Raw genomic sequence first — 20,210 nt, 5'->3', positions numbered from 1 at the left:
CACTGTTAGCTGCTGTTAGTGATTGTTTTGTTTTTGTTTTTTTGAAATGGCTCTAACATTGTTAGATGCTTAGTAAATAAATTACATGATGTGAGAATGTAATCAAAATTTTTTCAGAGAGAAAGTGTGATTATAGGATATTCAAACATGACATTAGCAGGTTTTAAGCTAATGTTAGCTTAAAACCAGCTATTGTTGTTTAACTGGCTTGTTGTCAGCTGTCCAGTGATGTCTAATCTGATAACAATTTGTCAAGTAATTTCTGCACGTTTCTCACGTTTTAAAGCCCTGACTTCAGTTCATGAGATAAGGCTTAAAGTGAGGAGAAAAAGGATGAGGTGTTGATGAGGGTGGAGGAGGAGGGAAAAATAATGAACCCCTGGAAGATGGCTGCCCCTCCTCGAGCCTGGTCTGCTGGAGGTTTCTACCTGTTAAAAGGGATATTTTGCTTCCCACTGTCGCCAAGTGTTGGCTCTTAGGCACTTGTCTGTTTGTTGGGGTTTTCTCTTTCTTATTGTAGAGCCTGTACCTTACAATATAAAGCAGCGTGAGGTGACTGTTGTTGTTATTTGGTGCTAAAAATAGACTAATGAAGATTGCTGACAAAATCAGGCAGGATGATTCAATTATTATATTCATGGATGTACAGAAAGTGTATTAGTTACCTTCAAACAAGAAGGTAAATAAATTCTAAGCAGCTCTTTTACTCTAGACTATTCTAGCTGTGTGTCTGGAAATGCAAGTTCTTTTGAATCTACAAATGCCTGTAATGCAGTGTAAAAATGCACAGATTAATGGATCAAAACTTGATCCAAACATCATGAAAGTTAAATTATATAATGATAAGTGTATGGTATTCATTCTGGGGTGGATGAGTGTGTGTCTGGTTTTTATCTTTGCTTCTATTAGTCTGTACGTGTTCACATTTCTGAATGAGTTTATTTTTTCTCTTGTGCAAAGCAGTCAGACTGTACAAGCTACTGTCAGGGAGAGGATGTTGGCTTTCGTCCCTCTCCCCCTCATCATCAGTCTAGTCGTGTCTCCTCGTCTCTCTCCCTTTTTCTCTCACAGGCCTCCCTTCTCGGGAAAAGGGTGGCGTTGGGGATGAGGTCATTCTTTCAAAACATGGCTCCGATTCTCCAACCAACATGTTTCCTCCTCCATGATCTGGACTGACCAGTGTTCCAGTCCTCGTTAATAACACATCTATGAGTGTGTGCTGGGATTACAGGATACCTCTCCTCTCATGTTCCATGTTTTTTGACGGGGAAAAAATGCAGCAATATTATTCTGTATTTTCCATTTTTGTTGTAGCTTAAAGGTAACTAACATGCTGGGTTGTGTATCCAGTGCAAAGAAGCTCTGACTGATGCAATGAAGCAATTTTGGGAAAGTATAAGATTTTATTCATTACTTTGCTAAGTGGTTACAACTTGAGTGCTAGTTTTTTCATTCAGTTAAATTCAATTACATTTGATTTATATAGCTCCAAATATGTGTTTTATATTGTAGTCGAAAAGATTTGTAACACAGAGGAAACCCCTAAAATCAAACAACTCCCTATGAGCAAGTAGTTGACAACAGTGGGAAGGAAAACCTCCTTTTTAGCAGGAGGAAACAATCAAACCAAACTCGGGGAGGGGCAACCATCTGTCATGACTGTTTGGGGGTATATGCTTATGCTTGCAACTTTGTGCATACATTTTTGCAGGTGATAGATTTCAGGTGTGTTTAGTGGACTGCATGATGGATGTTTAGTTTTACTTTTGAATGTCTTAGAATCAAGCTGTTGTTGTTCTAACATATAGACATATTTTGTACCACATTCTATGATGTACAGTGGATATTCTGATGATTTTAAGTCTTTCATCGTTTACGCTGGCTGGCTCTGAGAGTGTCCCAAACTCGCTGCAGTAGTGTTCTGGATAATGGCCGTCCCCACTCAGAAAATACAGGTGGTGATGTAGAGGTTTTGTCTGAGTGGTCCAAGAGAGTGGACCATCTCCATCTCTTGGAGCCTGTACTCCTATATCAATCAAGTGGCACGATGCTGGTGTTTTCCACTCAGTCATGTCAGCTTACAAAAATCAAGAAATGCACAACAAGCTGTAATGATACCAAAGTGTAGCTTGTGCCAGCAGACAACAGCAGCTGAACAGGTCTTTATGTTTCAAATATATTCAGTAAAAGTAACATAATACATATATTGTAGCACCAGCTGGTGGCTACTTGGACACATTACATGACTGTGTTCTGTAGCTGTTGCACAAAGCTGGCCAAAAAACCCTGTAGTTTACTAGTGCTGATCTGGATTCAAACCAGGAGACAAAACACAATCCTGAAATCAAAAGCTCATGAACTGCACTGCTAGTGTACCCACCGATGCTGCCATTACCTGAGCCAGCCTCTTCCAAATTACAGCACACAATGTTCGTACTTATCAAAAGTATTAGACTCTTTGGTTAAAGATACACGAGTCAAAATTTGTCAAAAGCACCCACAAATACAGGCAGTTGGAGCATTTAATTAATTTCCGCTTACAGGTGTTTATTTTTTAAGCGTTTAGTTTCTGTGCACCAGAATAGAGCTCCAGTAGCTATGACTGCAGTTCAGCACCAAATTTTAAGAATTTGTTAAAAACACAGTTTGTTGACATGGGAAGTACTGGAGCTGCTCAGCCACAGAAGCCCATTCCACTGAAGCTCCCAGTGTGCAGTTTCTGTGCTGATGTTAATACCAGAGGAGGTTTGGAGCGCTGCAGTTATTGAGTTTTCAGAGTGTTGGTGACAAAGTATGTGCCTCAGCTCTTGGCGATGTGCTGTTACTTGATGTAGTCTGACATTTTGCGGCTGAGTTGCTGTAAATCCTAAACAATTCCATTTTGTAGTAATACTCCTTATGCCTTGCAACAAAGCTGACTTTGTTGCAAGGCATGTCATTACAGTACCATGCTTTAATTCAGTGAATTTTCTAGAATGACTCATTGTTTCAGGAATGTGTCTAAAAGCAGATTGTGTGGTGCTTGATTTTATAAACCTGAATTCAGAGATTGAAGGATGTGACCCTCAGTTTGTGATGTTTTGTGAATAAATTGACAAGTTTGTTCACTGAAACTTGTAGTGTGACATTTGAGATGTGTTGTATTGTTTTAAAACTTTTACATTCAGACAAGCAATAATCAAAAATTAGCCAAACCAACAACAACAAAAAACATTTATCTAAAATAAATTAATGGTAGGACCTAGGATGCTGCATTGCATGTGTTGAGAAGGTTACTTTTGGAAAGTAATAGCTTACTTTAGATAAGCTAATAGATAATTTCCACAGCCTGTCTTTATCTTGTCTTCCTTCTCACATCACAACCTGTTGCAGCAGACTGCCGCCCCTCCCTGAGCCTGGTTCTGTGGGAGGTTTCTTCCTGTTAAAAGGGAGTTTTTCCTTCCCACTGTCGCCAAAGTGCTTGCTCATACAATTGTTGGGTTTTTCTCTGTATGTATTATTGTAGGGTCTACCTTACAATATAAAGCACCTTGAGGCGATATTTGTTGTGATTTGGCGCTGTATAAATAAAATTGAATTGAATAGATTAGATTAATAATCCCCTGTGAAAATGGATTTAATTATTTTGGAGTAATTAACAGCTAATTTGATCACTTGTTTAAGTAATGCCTTATTTAAACAGGAAGGTCCTCTCTAGGTTGACCTGCATTGTTAAAACAAAACCATGTCATAAACAAAATACTGCTGAATTTCCTGCACTGAAACACATTCTTGTCTGCCGTGCTCGTGACCAGCTGGCCACGTTCTCAGACTCCGGTTTCAGAGCAGTGGGCACCAATTTCATTGGCAGATGTGAAATTCGAAGAAGACAAAAGAACAAAAGCAATGCACTAAACTGCACAGTTAAAACAACAACAACAAAAACACCCTAAAAGTTATCAGTGGTGTGAAAACAATCACTTTTGAGCTGTTTAAAACGGTGTCACAGCTGTATATCTTTGTGTATACGGTGTGTTTTGTGCCAGCCTCAGAGAGTGTGAAAGAGAGTGTGAAAGACTTGACAGCGGGGCTCTCAGCTGGTTAGGGCTCGGGGTGTAGAGGGAAGGAATGCAGCTTCTTTCTGCAGTCTGTAATTTGCTGTCATCAAATCAGAGAGAAAAACAGCAACACATGAGAGGAGCCGAGGGAAGTGTGTGTGTGTGTGTGTGTGTGTGTGTGTGTGTGTCTTGTGGATAGCTGGGGGTGAGAAGAAGGGAAAAGTCATGTGAGAAGGGTTAAGATGAGGAAGACAAGAGCTGGGAAACGAAGAGGAGCAGGGAGGAAATGAAGGGAGCCGTGGAGGAAGAAGTGAGAAAGAGGAGACTTGCCCGTTGACTCTTGTTTTAACAATCTAATGAACTTGCAGCGCAATGGGTGACTCTCTTTAATGAGTAATGCCTCAGCATGTCTCAGCATTCAATGTGGTGTTGATTTTCGGGAGTAAAAGTCTCCTTTTTTTGTTTTTTACTTTCTGAATGGCGCCTCTTACAGCAGCTGCTTGTTTACAGTATTTTCTTCAGTTTGTTTTCTGTGTTGCTCCGTATGGTAAACAAATTATCTGAAGTGGGAGCATTTCTGAAGGAATTGTATTAACTTGGTTGCGTCACTAGTGTCAGCCTTGAACTGTTAAGCCAACAATTTAAGCATGGAAAACGCACTATTTTCAAGGAGTGTCCTTTCTTCTATTCAGCAAGTTAAAACAGCCCTACTGAACATGTAATCCAACAGCTTCACATTAGTAAATATGGACATAATACCACAGTCTGCAAGGAGGAGGAAAATATACAACACACAGCACTGCGACTCATACCTAACTGGATTCAATAACAACAGGCTAACTGAACCTTACTAAAGCAAACAACACTGAGACTCAATTTGTGAACTGCAGACAAGTGCTCAGACAAAAACTGTAGGTAGGATTACATGTTACTAAAAGTGACCGCTGAATCGAGATTTCTGTGACTTGTTTTTGAGCTCTGCTTAGCTTGTGTTTGGTTTTAAACAAAGCCAATACAAAAACTCAAAGTACTGCTCTCTGCTTTGGTCGAGGCCACATCTTTAAAAAGCTTTTGTGTGGCTTTTGTCCGATTGGCACAGATACTGCAGCGTTGTGTTTGCTGTGGTCTGGGAGTCAAATGTGGCTGAAACACTGAGGGGAACCTGAAGCCCGTACTACTTAGCCAGGTAACTTAAGAAGTTCATACATTAAAGTCTTTTGTTTTTTCCTAACTTTTTTCTTTCTAGACTAAATATTATAACATATTACAGAGTTAGTTAATAATGTATAACAAAATAGCTCTAATAGATACAAATGGCTCTGCTTCTAAATATCCCAGTATATTGCACAAATTGGATATATATGTGGTTAACACTGAGGTGCCCCTCTTATCATGTGGTACTTTTTTTCCGTAGAGGATGTGTATACTTGTGCATTATATGGAGGAATTCTACGGGCAGGAATAATTTCCTGTGTCGTTCAGTGATGCATTTGGGTAATCTCGGTCTCTCACTGAACGCGCTCCTGTGATTGGCCAGCACATCATGGAGTGGGTGGGAGGTGTTGTCCAGCATTGTCCTTATTTTTGACAACATCCACCTCTCTGACATCATCTCAAGGGAGTCCAGCTCCATCGCCACAGTTTGAGTCTGTTGGCATCTGCGACCCTCAACCTGCCACAACAGACTCTCAGAGAATCTTGAACATTGTCTGACAGATGTTAAGACGTCAGCTGCTTCAGAAAACAGAGTGTAGAGTGCAGTGGTGTTTATTGTCAATATGTACTCTGTTGTATTTATGAACCTCAAACAGGAAATTTGTTCATACTTGTCTACGGCGGGTCTGTAACCTCTGTACAGTCTATGAACTAACCTTCGTAAGTGACCAGCGTCATTGCCCACGTATATTGTACATGTTCATAACCATGCGGTTAGTTTAAATGCATTATATGCCTTACACTGAGGCGATGTTTGCTGATAAATGATCTCACTGACAGATTCAAAAACTGCGGGTTTCCAGGAATTCCCAGGAGGAATTGGTGGTGCTGAACAGGCCAATTACAGGAGTGGCGGGCTGCGTTGAGCCAATGCTGACGTGCTGCTGGTAGACCTGTCCATGTTTGTGACTGGTCAGATGCCAATGCCAAATTTCTTTCATGGCAATGAGCTTGCAGCTAGATTAACAAACCCTGGGTTAACTATTGATAACCGCTTTCGTGTGACCGCTTAGCCTGATTGTGGATGTTGGGGAAAGTGAAGCCTGATAAGGAAAAAAAAAAAAGATATCCCGGGTATGTTGAACTTGCTTTGTAGTACAGGACCCAAAGCAGTGGGTGATATGAAACGTTTATCAGTACTGCATTCTTTCTTCTCTTTGCACTGAAGGTTCTTACTATCAAGTCCGAGACAACAACCTCTGACAAGATTTGGAATAGTTAGTCAGCAGCCTGTGTGAATGTTTACGGGCTTTTCTTTGACAGTAAAAGGTGTATGTGTGTGTGTGCGTGTGTGTGTTATAGTCTGAGCTGTCAGATGATGTGTGTGTGTGTGTTTATAGGTTATCAGCAGTCTGCCAGCTAGAAGGACGACTGGCGTGCTTCAACAGCGTGTGTTAGGAATGTGCTTGAGGCTACTGAAAAACGTCTGTGTGTGTGTGTTTGTGCATGGCTACAACAGTGTGTGTTGTAAACTAAATGAATGACTACGTGTATTCTAAAGTTTTGATTGTGTGTGTGGGTCAGGTTGCTGTATTCAACTTCCTGTATCCAGTCTTTGCTTTAAATCTGAAACACACCAAAACAAGGTTTGTGCCAGTAACACTGACCATCTCAGACGCCAGCCACTATCACCTGTGATAGTGGCATGTGCGTCAGTGCCGTTAGACATAAACACTGTGACAAAGTGGGATTACATGACTTACTTCTCACTTCTCTAAGAGCGAGGAAGCAAAGGTGTATCCAATGTGCACGTCTTTTGATGTGTTTTTATGTATATGCTGCGCCTCAACATCCATCCATCCTCATCCGCTTTGTCCGGGGCCGGGTCGCGGGGGCAGCAGCCTAAGCAAAGAGGCCCAGACCTCCCTCTCCCCAGCCACCTCCTCCAGCTTATCCGGGGGAATACCAAGGCGTTCCCAGGCCAGCCGAGAGATATAATCTCTCCAGCGTGTCCTGGGTCTGCCCCGGGGCCTCCTCCCGGTGGGACATGCCTGGAACACCTCACCCAGGAGGCGCCCAGGGGGCATCCTTGTCAGATGCCCGTACCACCTCAGCTGGCTCCTTTCGATGTGGAGCAGCAGCTGCTCTACTCTGAGCCCCTCCCGGATGGCCGAACTTCTCACCCTATCTCTAAGGGAGAGGCCAGCCACCCTTCGGAGGAAGCTCATTTCTGCCGCTTGTATCCGCGATCTCGTTCTTTCGGTCACTACCCACAGCTCGTGGCCATAGGTGAGGGTAGGGACGTAGATCGACCGGTAAATTGAGAGCTTCGCTTTTACACTCAGCTCCCTCTTCACCACGACGGACCGGTGCAGCGTCCGCATTACTGCAGCTGCAGCCCCAATCCGTCTGTCGATCTCCGGCTCCCTTCTCCCATCACTCGCGAACAAGACCCCGAGATACTTGAACTCCTCCACTTGGGGCAGGAACTCATCCCTGACCCGGAGTGGGCACTCCACCCTTTTCCGGCTGAGAACCATGGCCTCAGATTTGGAGGTGCTGATCCTCATTCCCGCTGCTTCACACTCGGCTGCGAACCGTTCCAGTGCGAGCTGGAGGCCCTCACCCGATGAAGCCAACAGAACCACATCATCTGCAAAAATCAGAGATGAGATTCTGAGGCCACCAAAGCGAAAGCCCTCCGCCACTTGGCTGCGCCTAGAAATCCTGTCCATAAAAATTATGAACAGAACCGGAGACAAAGGGCAGCCCTGGCGGAGCCCATCACCCACCGGGAACGAGTCCGACTTATTGCCGGCAATGCGAACCAAGCTCTTGCAACGGTTGTATAGGGATCGAATGGCCCGTAGCAATGGGCCAGACTCCCCATATTCCCGCAACACCTCCCACAGGACACCCCGAGGGACACGGTCGAATGCCTTCTCCAAGTCCACAAAACACATGTAGACTGGTTGGGCAAACTCCCATGCACCCTCAAGTATCCTGGAGAGGATAAAGAGCTGGTCCAGTGTTCCGCGACCAGGACAAAAACCGCATTGTTCCTCCTGTATCCGAGGTTCGACTAACGGACGAACTCTCCTTTCCAGCACCCTGGCATAGACTTTCCCAGGGAGGCTGAGGAGTGTGATCCCCCTGTAGTTGGAACACACCCTCCGGTCCCCTTTCTTAAAGATGGGGACCACCACCCCGGTCTGCCAGTCCACAGGTACTGCCCCTGATCTCCACGCAACATTGCAGAGGCGTGTCAACCAGGACAGCCCTACAACGTCCAGAGCCTTCAGGAACTCGGGGCGGACCTCATCAACACCAGGGGCTCTGCCACCAAGGAGTTGTTTAACTGCCTCAGTGACCTCGCCCCCGGAAATTGGCGGGTCATTCCCCTCATCCCCAGACTCTGCTTCCTCCTCGGAAGACGTGTCAGTGGGATTAAGGAGGTCCTCGAAGTATTCCTTCCACCGCCTGACAATTTTCTCAGTCGACGTCAGCAGCGCTCCGCCAGCACTATACACAGTGCAGGTAGAACACCGCTTTCCCCTCCTGAGACGTCTGACGGTTTGCCAGAATCTCTTCGAGGCAGTCCGAAAGTCTTTTTCCATGGCCTCTCCGAACTCCTCCCACACCCGAGTTTTTGCTTCAGCCACTGCCCGAGCTGCATTCCTCTTGGCCTGTCGATACCTGTCGGCTGCCTCCGGAGTCCCACAGGCTAACCAAGCCCGATAGGACTCCTTCTTCAGCCTAGTGGCTCCCTTCACCTCTGGTGTCCACCATTTGGTTCGGGGATTACCACCACGGCAGGCACCAACCACCTTGCGGCCGCAGCTCAATGCAGCAGCTTCGGCAATGGAGACGCTGAACATGGTCCATTCGGACTCAATGTCCCCAGTCTCCCTCGGAATGCTGTTGAAGCTCTGCCGGAGGTGTGCGTTGAAGATCTCGCGGACTGGGGCCTCTGCTAGACGTTCCCAGCACACCCTCACTACGCGTTTAGGTGCACCAGGTCTGTCCAGCGTCTTCCCCCGCCACCTGATCCAACTCACCACCAGGTGGTGATCAGTTGATAGCTCAGCCCCTCTCTTTACCCGAGTGTCCAGAACATATGGTCGCAGGTCTGCTGATACGATTACAAAATCAATCATCGACCTACGGCCTAGAGCGTCCTGGTGCCACGTGCACTTATGGACACTCTTATGTTCGAACAGGGTGTTCGTTATGGCCAAACTGTGATTAGCACAGAAGTCCAATAACAGAGCACCGCTCTGGTTCAGATCAGGGAGGCCGTTCCTCCCAATCACGCCCCTCCAGGTCTCGCTGTCGTTACCCACGTGAGCATTGAAGTCTCCCAGCAGGACAACAGAGTCTCCAGGTGGAGCACCCTCCAGCACCCCCCCCCCCAGGGACTCTAAGAAGGCTGGGTACTCTGAACTGCCACTCGGCGCATAAGCGCAGATGACAGTCAGGGCCCGTTCCCCGACCCTAAGGCGCAGGGAACAAACCCTCTCGTCCACCGGGAAAAACCCCAACGTACCGGCAGCAAGCCGAGGGGATATTAGGATACCCACCCCAGCCCGCCGCCTCTCACCAAGGGCAACTCCAGACTGAGACAGAGTCCAGCCCCTCTCCAGGAGACTGGTTCCAGAGCCCAAGCCATGTGTAGAGGTGAGACCGACTATATCTAGCCGGTACCTCTCAACCTCACGCACTAACTCAGGCTCCTTCCCCACCAGAGAGGTGACATTCCATGTCCCTACCTCAACATGTCATAGTTTATTCATGCAGTAGCACAGTGAGATGCAATATAATGGATCATCTGATTGGTGTAAATTTAACACTGTAGATTGGGCAGGCCAATTTAGTGCAACATGTTGTAGGTAATAACGATGCAAGTAGGTAAATGGTCTGAGAAGCAACGTATACACCGATGCATTAGGTTTAAAAAAAAAAAAAAGTAAATATTAAAAGTAATAACAGTAATACAGCCATTGGTAATTATTAACTTACTAATCTAACAGCGTTATATGTAAAACTTTCACCAGGCTATTAGTGATTGTAATCCATCTATGTATGAATGATGGGCAACAAACTTTGACATTTTCATACCAGTGTGAAGGCTCCCAGCTTTGATTTCATTTCATTTATATGGCAGAAACACTGCTAACTGATCAACAATTAAAAAAAAAAAAACAACTAAATGGATGGATAAATAAAATTCATGAACGAACAAAGAGATGCAAGTGAAGGAAGTGAGGGGACATGTTGGTGTATTAAAAAACAATCGTAGACATGGACTCAATGCCGGCCTCAACTGTTTGACATTAACTCATCAGACTGTAATCAGAGTTGGCTTTCTCCACAGAACAACTTTTGAATTTTATAATAGTTTATTGTTTTGTGTAAAATCTCTCATTTCTGTGCGCATCAGTTGGTGGTGAGCTTAGCCGGTTTCTAGTCTAAAAGCGAACTTTTTCTGCAATGCAAATTCTTATTGCATCACTAATTATCTCTTTGTTTGAAATGAACGTTTTTCTTTTTGCCTTGACTATTTATTGGTGGGAAGTAGCAACATCCTGTAGCATTGTAGTGACAGAGTGAGCCAAACAACTCGAGGCTTGAAAACAAAAAATCCACTTCCTGTATGGCATTCCTGCTCTTTCTGTCTCCTTTCCTGTCTGCTTCACTGTCCTATTCAGCAAGAAAGGTTGAAATGCCCAAAAACAAACCAAAAAGAAAATACCTGCGAGAGAGTGCATTCTGATCTGTATCATAGCAGTGTTTGTGTGGTAGATTAACAGGAAAAAAGACAAAGCTGTAGAACAGCTTCCTCGGTATTGACCCACCATTTTTCCCAGTATGCTCTCACTGAAGGTTGTGTGTGGCATTTGGTCACTGTAAAAGCCAGATGTGATGATTCACATCATTTTCATCTTCAGCAAACTGATACAGAAATGTTGACTCATCAGTTTATTCAGTTCTCCTCTGTTGTGACAGAAGTTGTTTATGATGATAATTGATGTCTGTCTCACAGGGCTGTGTGAAGCAGGGAGGACGAACGACCTGAGCTCCAGCTGCATGAATTAATCAGTGAGTGGCTGACAGAGATTAACCTCTTTAACACACTGTTTTAAGCTTCACTTTTTCGTTTTTCCTTTGTAATTGGTGTCCAAAATTCAGAGTTTTCCACATGCTGTTTGGACCTAGGAGCTTTTCTGCAGCACAGGAAGCATTTTATATTTCCCGAGGAAGAATCAGTTAGTAACAGCAGAGACAGCTACTGTGGCTAAACAAAGAAACCTCTCTTAAAAAGGCTGACTAACAGCAACTAACTACGAGATGGGTTTAACTGAATTAGTTAAAGTGAAAGACGGGGATTCGCAATCTTTTGAATTCAGTCACAGGTTGTTACACGTTCTTACAACTCATAAAAGACGATCCTCTGCGCTTGGTCTAAAAATTTTACCAATTAAGAAAAAAAACAAAACATGGGAAAGTCTAAATTCTACTTGCAGAAACTTACTTCTGCAATACTTTATAGCTTCCTTTATTTCCACTGGTCTTGGTTCAAGGTCATCTATAACAAATGCATTCATGTTGATCTGTTTTTTCTTTAAGCCAGGTGTTGATTCAAAGCTGTGTGCGTGCTGAAAGGTCCTCGTCCTGAAAAATGACTCAGTCTGTGCAAGTTAACCCAAAGCTGCCTGGTAAGAAACTCCATAAAGAAGTCTCTGTTATTGAAATTAAAGCTTACTGTCAAATGTAATTGTGTGTCCTGAATATTTCTGTTCGTTACGCCTAGAGATGAGGTTTGGGGTTTGCAACATGTAGTTTTAGAAATGTATCAAGTAATTTGTTTTGACCTGACAGGACGGTGATGAACTAACCACTTTTAGATAATTAAGATGATATCAGAGTATCTGAGTTTGATCCATCTTTAAGACACCTAAATCAACTACAGTTGATAATGAAATAACGCTGAAAGTGTTAACCTTTGCCAATGCTGAAGCCAAAAAATTAGACATGGCTTTTTTTTCTCCTTTTCTTTCTTTTTTTAACTGTTGATCATGCATACCAGGATGATAAGGAAGTCGGTGAGAAAGCAGCTGGCAAAGACGGATATAGACAAAGGAAATAAACACATGCACATGTTTAAAAAGGAAACGCAATTCAACTCATTGCCAGGTCTCACTGAAATCAAATGTAACTTCTGTTTATAGAGATGCCCTCTGGAATTTCTTAAGTACCGATCACGTGTTGTCCATAACATGTCTTTCCCCTTTCAGATCTAGGCTCGCCTTTCCATTACCCCAGTCAAGAGGAAGCAGATCAGCAAGCTTCTTACTCTGTCCAGACTCCGTATGGATTTCAGCTGGATCTAGACTTTCTTAAATATGTAGAAGAGATAGAAAGTGGGCACAACCTCCGTCGTGCACCCATCAGTTCTCGACGCTCTGGTCGGGGGCTAAAACTCTCCCAGAGGAGTCCGGGTGTGGGGGGGCGTACCAGTGGCTGGACGTCCACTGAGTCGCTCTCATCCCCGGTCAGCGAAGATGGCAGAGCTCCACCGCCACCACCGCCTCGTAACCGACTTGGGTCAGCTCCCTGCGAGACAGTCTCCCTTTCCCCTGTAACTTTTCTCAACGTTCCTCCGCTATCTGCTGGGGCAAAAGTGCCACCGCCTCCACCACAACGTAACCCCAGAGTTGAGCGGACTCTCCTGGAAACCAGCCGGAGGCTACAGCAGGAACAAACCCACCAGAACCAAAATGGCGCCCGCTTCCAGCTTGCAGATCCTCCCAAACTGCTCTTACCCTCTCCAGCCATGCAGTCTCTGCAAAGTAGTTGGACCAAACCCAGTCCTCAGACCTCTGGGCGCAGCACTCCAGCTGCTGGCACCACTGTGACCCCAATCCCACCCAGCCAACTGCAAACAGTTAGAGAGCAAATGGCAACAGCCTTGAAGCAGCTGAAGGAGATGGAAGAAAGGGTAAAAGGTGTTCCTGCACTTGAGAAAGAAGTGGCCAAGCTTCGTGCAGAGAAAGATATGCTCTTGTTAGCCCTGCAGGAGAAGAAGGCAGCCATGGACTTGGCCCAACAGAAGCAACAGTTTACAGAGACATCCACCCAAACCGTAGAGATCCTCCAAACTGAACACAGTCGATTGACTTCACCGACCTCGACTGGACACAAAGGCTTTGTAAAATCTGGTGAGCTGAAAAGGCTGACAGAAAAGTTTGAAGGGAAAGAGGACAAACCCCTGAAACTGTCAAGTAAGACTTTAGTAAACGCCCCTGAAAAAACAGTCATTCAGAAGAAGTCAGTGGCTGTAGGGGACGACATGCCGATGGCCTCAGTTGTTTTATACTACAGAGATGGTGTAAAAGATGCATGTGAGGGCACCAGAGTGAATGTTTGTGAGAAATGCACAGAAACAGAACCCCCCCTGGTTCAGGAGGAGGGAATACAAACCAGAGTGGAGACAGAAGAGGCTGAGGTTTGGGTCATGGAGTCACTACTTGGCCTGACCACAGAAGCACAGCGGGAGATAGACACCTTACAGGACACCATTAAATTCCAACAGGAGTCCATTGTGGCTCTAGAGGATCGGTTGAGTGTTGCAGATAAAGACCTTGGAGTTCTTAGAGCGAAGATGGAGGAAAACATCTCCAAAATCACATTTGAGAAGGGGGTTCTTGCCAAACCTGTCATGACAAATGCCCAAGTAGAAACGCTAACTTCTGCATTAAAGCACACTGCAGTTTCTTGTCATCCGGAGGTGGCCGATGCATATGTAGGTGAAGACGCAGAGTCAGATCAAAGTGAACAAAGCACTCAGACCGATGCATTAGAGACACTAGAAGAACGAGCTCCGGCTGCTCCGGTTGTACTCGTTAGCACCGGGTGTCAATGGGAGAACTTAAGCGAGGAAAAGACTGAAGAGCAAAAAGTTACTGTACCAAAGAGGAGACAGCTGACTATTGCTGAATACAAGGTCTCACCAGAAGAAGAAGAAGTAGTTGGAAAGGTTAAGAATGAAGGAGGAGATGAAAAAGAGAAGACTGCAGCCAGCAGCACCAAGACAGGTAAGTACTGTTTGGCTTTGCTGCTGATTTTATGAGCTGGGGTCAAATATTGGCTTGCAGTTAACATTAAGGATGCATGGATCCAACTTTGCCCAGTTCTGATTCGATCCAGACATCCTAACTTAAACCCAGTGATGCAGTAATGACCTGTAATTATCACTGTTAGAACGAGGCTGAATCATTTATGTGCAAGGCAATGTCAGGCTCAGCATTACGAATTATTTAATAAGATAATAAGTAACAAAAATAATAAATTCCCATTAGCAGTATTAATTTTGATTTTAGTTTAAGTCATAATTTAGGCATCTAAATTCTTTTAGTTGAAAGTCGACACAAGATCATAGGACACACTTGCTACATGCAACATACCGATAGTGAGAGCGAGAGAAGGCGCTCTGTTGTCAGTGCTCAGTTTTTCAGCTCACTTGATCACAATTTGCAGTTAAATTTAAAAACTCCTGCAAACATACAAATGAAGGTTGTTTGGATGGCTTGAGTCAGTTGGCTTCAAGCACTTGTTGCTTTTCTGCTAGCCTCTTTCAGGCTATGTTAGCTTAGCGAGTGTGCTGCTAGTGGGAGATGTAGTACTAGGGTTGCCAACCGTCCCTTAAAAAACGGAATCGTCCCGTATTTAGAAACAAAAGTACACGTCCCGTATTGAGCTAATAAGGGACGCACTTTGTCCCGTAATACAGTGAGAATCAAAAGTAGTCTATAACTTTTAATGGAATTAACACTTTGTTTGAAAACATAATTCCCAGCCCCTCTCCTGCTTTGTGACCAATGAGCTGACAGCACACTTATGACAATTCGAGTATGACAAGTCAGATTACCGCTCATCTCATTGGTTGAGGAAAGGTCGCTTACGGAGAAAATACCGGAAGACAACCGATGACCACAACAACAAGCATGGCCAACAGGGAAACAAACGCCGACACTGCGGTGCAAGTCTCGGACGGCACACTGTGCGTCCATAAAATGAAGGTTATAACAGAAAATCTGTCGCTCGCTCTCTCTGTCTTTCACTCACACAGACACACCACCACATCAACTTTGCTAAATTGCTAATGAAAAACATGATCAGGCAGCTGTGACTGAGCAACAGTGTAAATCCAACTATTTTCACGGTTGTTGTGGTCGTGATAATTTTGTGATGCCACATCGAAAAGGCTCGGATGAGCTTTCCAAAGTTCTACAAGTTGTGCCTCCATCGCTTGTGTCCAGATCACACGCTGCACAGCTGTGCTGCTCCGTCTTTTTCACCGACGTTTACGTGTTTGCGCGTGAGCAGCTGCGGTGACACCCTCACGAGCGATTGATGATCGGGAGCTGGTCGTGAGGTGTTAATCGCTTCTCGTTACCCCACGTATACTACACGACGCACGATGAAGGCCAAAATCGGGCTGATCACCAAATCGGTCGCACGACTCAAAAATCGTCTCAAAATGGGCCAAAGATCGCACAGTGTGAGCCCAGCATTAGAGCAGCAATGTTTGTTCGCTCAGAGAAAGAAAAAAAAAAAAGGCTGCAAAAGTACAGGGAGGAATGGGAAAAGGAAAACACCTGGCTGGAAAAGTGCACTATAAAGCGCACTGCACTGTGTGCTGGCGCACCTTTTCCATAGGCATGCTTCTATTGGTGGGCACATGAAGAACATGAGGGGCGTGAAAGCTCGGGGAACCCTTTACCAATTTTTTGTCCGCCAGGCCACGGCAGAAGCAGATATGGTATGTAAACACTGGTTTGTTTTTTTTAAACCCTCTGGTTAAGGTTAATATGGGCATGTGCAGTGAATATCAGGGCTATGTGGCCAGAAGTGTGATAATATAACTTATTTTGTGTAATAAACAAATGCAAGGATAGATGATTACAACAAATAGATGACTAATACATAAAAGTAATACATAGATGAATAATGATGATGAGTTATGATGCGTAATCATGGGAACAAGTGGGTTTACAAACAGGAGCAGCTGATTAGCTTTAGAAAAGCTGAAATAATACCTCAACTGAAGCCAACTGTACTAAATGCACTAAATGTGCACTGTTACAAGAATATTTTTCGTTCTATTGCTTTCTATTAATTTATATAATTTTAAGTTAAGTAGGACAGAGTTCTTTTAAAGAAAGATTTACTTATATTCTCAAAAGTTAAGCATGACAGGCTTCTGTTTAAGAAAGAGACCTGTTTTACTGTGTTAATGTTGTCATTGTGAGCTAAAAATAAATGGCTAAATGATCATTTGTTTCCCATATGGTCATATCACAAAGAATATGCATCTGCTTAAATCAAGTTCAAGTCAAATGGTTAAAAAATAATTTCACACACAAAAAAAGAGCTACCACACTGGGAAGGGTGAAGACAACTGGGTTGCCCGGCCCTGGCCACGAGGTGTCCCTTATTTATTTTTCAGGGAGTTGGCAACCCTATGTAGTACTGAACTGAATGGCTCATCTGTGGATTGGTTGTCATCACTAATGCTGATTGACTGCAGCCTAACTGTGCTGCCTGCATCTCTCATTGAACCTTCTGCTTGTGTGTGAGACACGTTCTGCTCATGCACAAGCATTTTCACTATTTTTCCCCCCTCTTTTATGGCAACAGGTTTGCTGAAATCAATCATGAAGAGGAAAGACGGGAATAACGCAGGGGAGAATCGCAGCAGCAGCAAGAAGAGCCTGCAGTTTGTTGGTATTCTAAATGGAGGGTGAGTTACTGTAATGTGAAACCAAATTTTTATTTTTACCTCTGCAAAAGTAAAATAAGTGGCGACAAGTAGTCTCGAGGAGGGAAATGACACTTTGACCAGGTGACAGGTTTAACAAATGAGAAATAAAGAGCCAGAGATGAGATTTTTGAGATATTTGGCTCTTCCAGGTATGAATCAACATCCAGTGAAGAAGAGGAGGAAGAAGAGGAGGAAGATGGGAGTTCTTCTGGAGAAAGTGTCGAAGGCGAGTGCTTGGACAGCACTGAAGAAGATGAGGCAGCTTTGGAGGAAGAAACGTCAGAGGAGGAGAGAAACGTTAACCTGGATGAGAGTGACACTGATGAGGAAACGCTGAGAGCTGCAAATTATTCATCTGATGGTGTGAAAGAAAAGTGGGTTGTTATGAAAATGAAAGTAAATGTAGTTTTGTTGACTTAGAGTGTAATCTATGGAGGGAACAAAAGGCCTTATCCTCTAAATGCGATTTTATTTCTGTGTTTCAACTTCACACATTTGTCTGCTTTGTCACAGATTTGAGTTGAGCTCAAAAATGCGAGAAGCCTGTCTCATTCTGAAGAACCACCTAAACGATGACCTCAAAACACTGAAGAGTAAGGAAGTGGTGCGTCCCTGCTTTCCTCTTTTTCAATTTTACCTCCAGGGGACACACGTAACGCTTTCGCCTGCAGTGAGGCAATATTTAATCATGCAAAAGTGTTTAAAATCAAACTTTTTGCTCCTTCTCTTGATTATATAGCAAAAATATTCTGAGAAAGTGCCAAATGTCTCTTGAATTAGTGATTCATGACTGCCTGGTAGGAACTCTGGGGGGTAAACTGTTAACCTCATCACTGCTAAAGTGTGCCTTGTAGAAAAACAGCCATCATGTAAAGAAAAACTCATTCACTGGGTCTAACTGGCTACTAAAAACTTGAGACAAAAGCAGTTTTACTTGTGTCTATGCTGTATGCCGATCTACTTCAGGCACTTGTCTGCAGTTTATAAGTATATATCACTTCCCGTCCTCACCTCCAGCTCTCCAGCACACACACTGTCCAACTTGAGTGGTTTCGTATCTCCAGCGCGAAGATGGCTCAGCCGCCGCGGGTCTCTGACTACCTGATGGCGTTCTCCGAGGTGTCATCAATGCTGCTGGAGCACGTAGTCAACATGACAGATGGCAATGGGAATACAGCTCTTCACTACAGCGTCTCTCACTCTAACTTTGGTGTGGTGGAGCTGCTGCTGGACACAGGTTAGCAGTAGCTTTCAGAGAAGGATAATCCTGACTTGAATTTAATGTTTGCGCACTGTTACTATCTTGATTTGAGGTTTGATAAGATCAGGCAACATGTGGTTCTGTGTCCACTTTATGCTAGGCAGGATCAGCCGTTTTTGGTTTTTGGAGTTTATAATTCCTGTCGACCTTATCACCATGCCTCATGGGAAGAAAAACAAAAAACAGCACACACTTAATGTGCAGCCACAGGAAGTAAACAATGAAATGAAACCTGCTTTTTCAGTGAGTGTAGCACTATCCTTTTGTTTAATAAACTAACAGTCAAGGAGAACTTTCTTGTTTGCACTGTGGGGCTGTGTATACATTTAAAATAATGAATGTTTGAGGCAGATATAAAGGGGAATTTAAAATGGACGGTAACGCTCATTTCTAGCTCCTTGTGTTTATTGCGCTAGAGTAGCTTTGCATGATTCATATCTCAAAATAGTTGTAAATGTTATACTGAACCTTAGGGACAGCCCTTCAGATCATCCAATGTATAACTCAAACTGATGGCGTGTGCACTGCAAGTGTTCAACTCTTCTCGCTTGAAGGCGAGCTTCCTTTACAACGCGCTTGCTTATGATTGGCTGGTCCTTGCAAACCTTCTGTTTGCAAGGACCAGCCAATCATCTGGAGCAACCTTGAACATCTGGAGCCATCTGGCTGTAGCCATCTGGCCGACCCTGAGCCTGGGAGTGACGGCCTCCCAGGCTCAGGGAGGGGCAGCCATCTGCTGCGACTCCAACTGGCCCCTCCCTGAGCCTGGTTCTGCCGGAGGTTTCTTCCTGTTAAAAGGGAGTTTTTCCAACTGTCGCCAAAGTGCTTGCTCATAGGGGGTCATATGATTGTTGGGTTTTCTCTGTATGTATTATTGTAGGGTCTACCTTACAATATAAAGCGCCTTGAGTTGACTGTTGTTGTGATTTGGCGCTGTATAAATAAAACAGAACTGAATTAAACAGCAAGAGGGTGGGTTTGCTGTGCGCGCAGCCAGAGTTGACCCTCTTAAGAATATACCATCTCTACATAATCATGCAGAGCCAAGAGTATCAATAAATAAATAATACTGACAGTTGACAGCCTCCTAATAGATGGACCTGTGGTATCAATTTGAAAATCCTATGTTGTCTCGTTCTTGTTCTGAGTTATTGTGATCACAAAGTTGGTTACTTGCACACACCTAATTTTTTTTAAAGACTTTCACCATGTGTATATAGTCAAGTCAAGTCATCTTTATTTATATAGCACATTTAAAAGACATAAAGTCTCAGCCAAAGTGCTGATATACATGATCGAAATATAAGTTGAACATATTATGCTTTTCCTAATCTGATGATATCTTTTTAAAGAAACGATAATCAGAATACCACCACAGCAAAACTCGTTTTTACTCAGTCATGAGCAACAAATGTATTTAAAGCGCCATCTTTGGAATATATTGTTACTTTTTATACACTATTTACATAGTGACAGCATTTTCATTGGCATTTCAGTGTTATTCACTGGTCAACTAACCTAATACCTGCTGACGGTCCTGTCCTTACGCTTCAATAAGTGATAAGCATATCTCCTACAGGTGTGTGCTCTGTGGATAAGCAGAACAAGGCGGGCTACACAGCCATCATGTTGGCTGCTCTGTCAACTGTGAAGAAGGAGGAGGACATGGTTGTGGTCAAGAAGCTCTTCAGTCAGGGTAATGTCAACGCCAAGGCCAGCCAGGCAAGTCATCAGCAGTTCATCATCCAGCTCTTAAAGTGGACAAACATGCCACATGAATGTGCAGATATTTGGAAGCAGCCATTTCTTTCGTATGCTAGTAGCTTATATCCTGTATTTCTCATTTATTTTGTTCGTTTTATTTTGAAATTCCACAAGATTTGATGGGAACAATTTGTGGAAGAAAGTTTTAGTACTCATGTGACTTTAACAT

At 43.9% G+C, this 20,210-nt stretch overlaps 1 protein-coding gene across 2 annotated transcripts in view; it reads left to right on the top strand.

Annotated features, from left to right (window-relative positions):
• Window positions 1-20,210, top strand: part of kank3 (KN motif and ankyrin repeat domains 3) — a 45,501-nt gene that overhangs the window by 18,950 nt on the left and 6,341 nt on the right. The window contains exons 2-9 of one of the 2 annotated variants that reach the window (XM_085433076.1): window positions 11,236-11,291; window positions 11,824-11,908; window positions 12,488-14,287; window positions 16,893-16,995; window positions 17,166-17,390; window positions 17,530-17,620; window positions 18,034-18,253; window positions 19,857-20,003. In XM_085433076.1, coding sequence (XP_085289202.1) covers window positions 11,872-11,908; window positions 12,488-14,287; window positions 16,893-16,995; window positions 17,166-17,390; window positions 17,530-17,620; window positions 18,034-18,253; window positions 19,857-20,003 — 2,623 coding nt within the window. In that variant the 5' untranslated portion in view covers window positions 11,236-11,291; window positions 11,824-11,871. Of the gene's footprint in view, window positions 1-11,235; window positions 11,292-11,819; window positions 11,909-12,487; window positions 14,288-16,892; window positions 16,996-17,165; window positions 17,391-17,529; window positions 17,621-18,033; window positions 18,254-19,856; window positions 20,004-20,210 lie in introns of both variants that reach the window. The other variant, XM_085433075.1, reaches the window with a different exon arrangement.

Source organism: Copadichromis virginalis, linkage group LG15 (genome assembly GCF_057382275.1).
Source record: "Copadichromis virginalis isolate Kocher_CV1m ecotype Utaka linkage group LG15, C_Virginalis_male_GT1.1, whole genome shotgun sequence".
In the NCBI taxonomy this organism is placed as follows: Eukaryota; Metazoa; Chordata; class Actinopteri; order Cichliformes; family Cichlidae; genus Copadichromis; species Copadichromis virginalis.
Note: the sequence above shows the minus strand (reverse complement) of the source record. Positions and strands in the feature narration are given on the sequence as shown.